This window comes from Phocoena sinus, chromosome X, assembly GCF_008692025.1.
Source record: "Phocoena sinus isolate mPhoSin1 chromosome X, mPhoSin1.pri, whole genome shotgun sequence".
NCBI classification, from domain to species: Eukaryota; Metazoa; Chordata; class Mammalia; order Artiodactyla; family Phocoenidae; genus Phocoena; species Phocoena sinus.
The window spans coordinates 18934489-18938456 of NC_045784.1; the positions used below are offsets into that span (position 1 = coordinate 18934489).

Consider the following 3968-nt stretch of genomic DNA (forward strand, 5'->3'; position numbering starts at 1 on the left):
ACACAGACACACACAGATACAAAAACACACACACACACAGAGACACACACACCCAGACACACACACAGATACGCAGACACACACAAAGACACACCCAGACACACACCCACACACACCCAGACATACAGACACACACAGACAGACGCACAGATAGATACACAGACACAGAGCCACACACAGACACAGACACACAGAGACATACACACAGACACACACACAAAGACAGACACAGACACGCACACAGACACACACACAGACACACACACAGACACAAAGACACACACAAAGACACACACACAGATAGATACACACAGACACACAGACACACATAGACACACAGAAACACAAAGACACAGGCACACAGACAGACACACACATGGACAGATGCACAGATGATAGACACACAGACACAGACGTACACACAGACACACACAGACGCACACAGGTAGACACACAGGCACAGACAGATACTCACAGACACACACACACACAGACACACACAGACACACATACAGAGACACACAGACACACAGACAAAAACAGATACATAGAAACACACATAGACTCACAGATATCAACAGACACACACACAGAGACACACATCCTTATGGCCCAGTCTCCCACTCTCCACATTTCCTCAGTCTTTTGTAGGTTCCAGTTTCCTTCTCTCTCACCCTCACATCTCTCCCTTCACCCTCAAGGGTCTCCTCATTCTTTTAGCCCAGACTGACCATCTGTAATCCCAGCTTCTGCCCTGACTTCTGACTTTTCTTACCCTACATTTCTGCTCCTTTGGTGGGTTTCACCCCTTTACCCCCTGGCGCTCCCCTTTATTTAATCTTAATTTAATCTAACGTCCCGTATATCTTAATTTGCTGGAGGTTGGAATTGGAAGCGGTGGTCTTTACCTTTCAGACCGACACTGTGAACAAGTGAAATAGCTGAGCAGTGATAGTTTTAGGGTACACTAGTAGAAATTACATATATTCCTTCTGAGCGTGTGGGGTGATTATTAAGAGGATAAAGCTGGATAAAGCCATACTGTGTTGTTTCATTTAAACCAGTGATTCTCAACCAGAGGCAGTTTTGTTGCCAAGGGGACATTTGGCAATGTCTGGAGACATTTTTAGTTGTCACAACTGGAGGTGGGGGAGGAGGGATGTGCCTGGCGTCTAGTGGGTAGAGGCCTGGGATGCTGCTAAATAACCTACGATGCACAGGACTGCTCCACAGCAAAGAATCATTGGGGCCAAAATATCCACAGTGCCGAGCTGGAGAAACCCTGGCTTATACATTCTTCTCCCTTCTTCCCCAGGCCCTCCTCTGGCCTGTCTCCTGATATTCTGGGTCCTCACAACCTAAGCTTGTCACTTGTGTCCCACGGCCCCAATTGCTGGGTTTGCCCACTGCCTGGAGAGCACGCCATGCTTGGTTTGAATCTCCACGGTGCAAGCTCACCATGAACACTCCTTTGCTCTTGGAATCCTGGTTGGTGTGAGAGGAAGGGCCTTCCAAAGTTTTTCTTTCACCCACCTTCTGATTCTTCAGAGGAAAAGAAGTGACTTTGCTAAGGTCACAGAGCTACTCAGGGTCTACTCTGGGGGCTCCAGCAGGGTTCCCCACTTCCAGCGCCCTTCTCTTTCTACTCACTCACTGCTTTGGGTCAAATAGAAGAAAATACAAACTGACTGCCTGGGCTAGGACAGGAATCAGATGGATGGGGCTCATTGAAACAGGGACACACTAATGCACTTCCCAATTTGTTTTTCTGGGTTGCACGCTCTAGTGCTCGGGCAAGGGTCCCTGCCAGCCACGTGGTATGGCTGATGCACCTTCCTGTCCTCGTAGGGGGGACGCCTCGACGTCCAGTGCCATGCTGGGCAGGGCATTAGGAACAACAGCTTTGGGCAGGCTGTCTTCAAGCTGTGCCATGTAGCCAACTAGGTACTGAGTCAAGTAGTGCCTGAATCTGGGAACAGAATACCGTAGACACAGACTTTCTGCAGTCAGGAACCACAGTCTGAGAGAATTACAAGGCAATCTGGGCAACTTCCGTGTCTTCCTTCGCTCCCTCACCTCTCCCCAAACAACCACATTTTATCAGTGAGGAAAAGGACCTTTTGGTGGGAGGGAGAGGGGATGGGCCAGTGTTTTTCCAAGTAAGGTCCTTCGACCTACAAGCCTCAGAATGGCTTTGGGGGAATGTAAAAATGCATATTCCTAGACCTACATTTTTCACCTCCGGGGTATGGGGCCTCACACTGGTATTTTTAACAAGTTCCCAGGGCATCCTTCTGTAGTCAGAAGTTTAAGAACCACTGACCCAGACATTTGAATAATTGGGCTTTTTTTCCCCCCCAAACAATCTCAGAAAGTCAGACACGTGTAAACAATGTCTGAACGTCAGAGAGAAGATCCGCTGCTAAAAAAAGACAAAGAAAAACAAACAAAACCATGTCTCTTCTTGGTGACATCTCATGGCCGTAAGGTGACTGAGTTTGAGTGGAGCTTTGAAGTTGTAAGGGCCACATCTGGGAACGTGTACAACATACCAGGGAGGGATCAGGCTTTGCTCCTGTTGCGAGTTTTGAAAGGGCTGGCACTGGCCGCCTTCTGTTCTCCTGGCACCTCTTGCGTTCCCTCTTAAGGCCTCTTGAAGAGCCCTTTCTTTGAGAACTGCTCTTTACCCAGCTCCCCAAGGGTGCTCAAGGTGCCTGCTCATCGATCCACCTTGAACAGGCACCAATATATTCTAATTAAGAGAGTGTACAGGCTTCTTTCGGCGGCGCGTGGCGGCAAGAAGGCGGTGCAGATTTCCAAGAAGAGGAAGTTTGTTGCTGACGGCATATTCAAAGCTGAACTGCACGGGTTTCTCATTTGGGAGCTGGCTGAAGATGGGTACTCTGGAGTTGAGGTCCGAGTTACACCAACCAGGACAGAAATCATTATCTTGGCCACCAGGACACACAATGTTCTTGGTGAGAAGGGCCGGCGGATCCGGGAATTGACTGTTGTGGTTCAGAAGAGATTTGGCTTCCCTGAGGGCAGTGTAGAGCTTTATGCTGAAAAGGTGGCCACAAGAAGTCTGTGCGCCATTGCCCAGGCAGAGCCTCTGCGTTACAAATTCCTAGGAGGCCTTGCTGTGTGGAGGGCCTGCTGTGGTGTGCTGCGGTTCATCGTGGAGAGTGGGGCTAAAGGCTGCGAGGTCGTGGTGTCTGGGAAACTCCCAGGACAGAGGGCTAAATCCATGAAGTTTGTGGACGGCCTGATGATCCACAGTGGGGACCCTGTTAACTACCATGTCGATACTGCCGTGCGCCATGACGTGTGCTAGGCACAAGGTAAAGATCATGCTGCCTTGGGACCCGACTGGTAAGACTGGCCCTAAGAAGCCCCTGCCTGATCATGTGAGCATCGTGGAACCCGAAGATGAAAGAAATACTGCCCACCACCTCCATCTCCGAGCAGAAGGGCGGGAAGCCAGAGCCGCCTGCCATGCCCCAGCCGGTACCCACAGCATAATAGGGTCTCCTTGGCCGCTGGATCTGGATGTTGCTCTATAAAGACATTTAATAAAAATCTTTTTAAAAGAAAAAAAAAAGAGTATACAGGCCGTGGACACAGTCCTCATTTTCACAGTAATGCTCACTGGTTTTTGGCTCCCGCCCAAGCATGAAGGATTTTCCGGGGGTGGAGACACTCCCTCTGTGCAACTAGCAAAAGTCCTGGGTCGGTGTCTCTGTTTATTCTTTTGCATTTTGCAGGACCAAGCTTTGGACTCAGCTCTCCTTTCTCTCTTTCCAAAACCCGTAGTCCTTTGCGGAGGGGATGCTGCTCCGATGTCCCAGAAGCACAATGGTTCCCTGAGCACGGACCCTATTATGTTTTCTTTCAGAAAGAGATGAAGAGCACACATCCTTCTGTTTCATGCCAAAAAAAATCTGCATAATTATCTGACCTTAATTGAT

General features: G+C 49.3%; 1 protein-coding gene across 1 annotated transcript; it reads left to right on the top strand.

The window, feature by feature from the left end:
* The first annotated feature begins 2248 nt into the window (after positions 1 to 2248).
* LOC116747805 (40S ribosomal protein S3-like) lies at positions 2249 to 3601 on the top strand. The gene is given in 4 exon segments (XM_032620345.1): positions 2249 to 2264; positions 2649 to 3322; positions 3324 to 3431; positions 3433 to 3601. Coding segments are annotated over 4 exon segments (888 nt in total). The 3' UTR covers positions 3523 to 3601.
* The last annotated feature ends 367 nt before the right edge of the window (positions 3602 to 3968 follow it).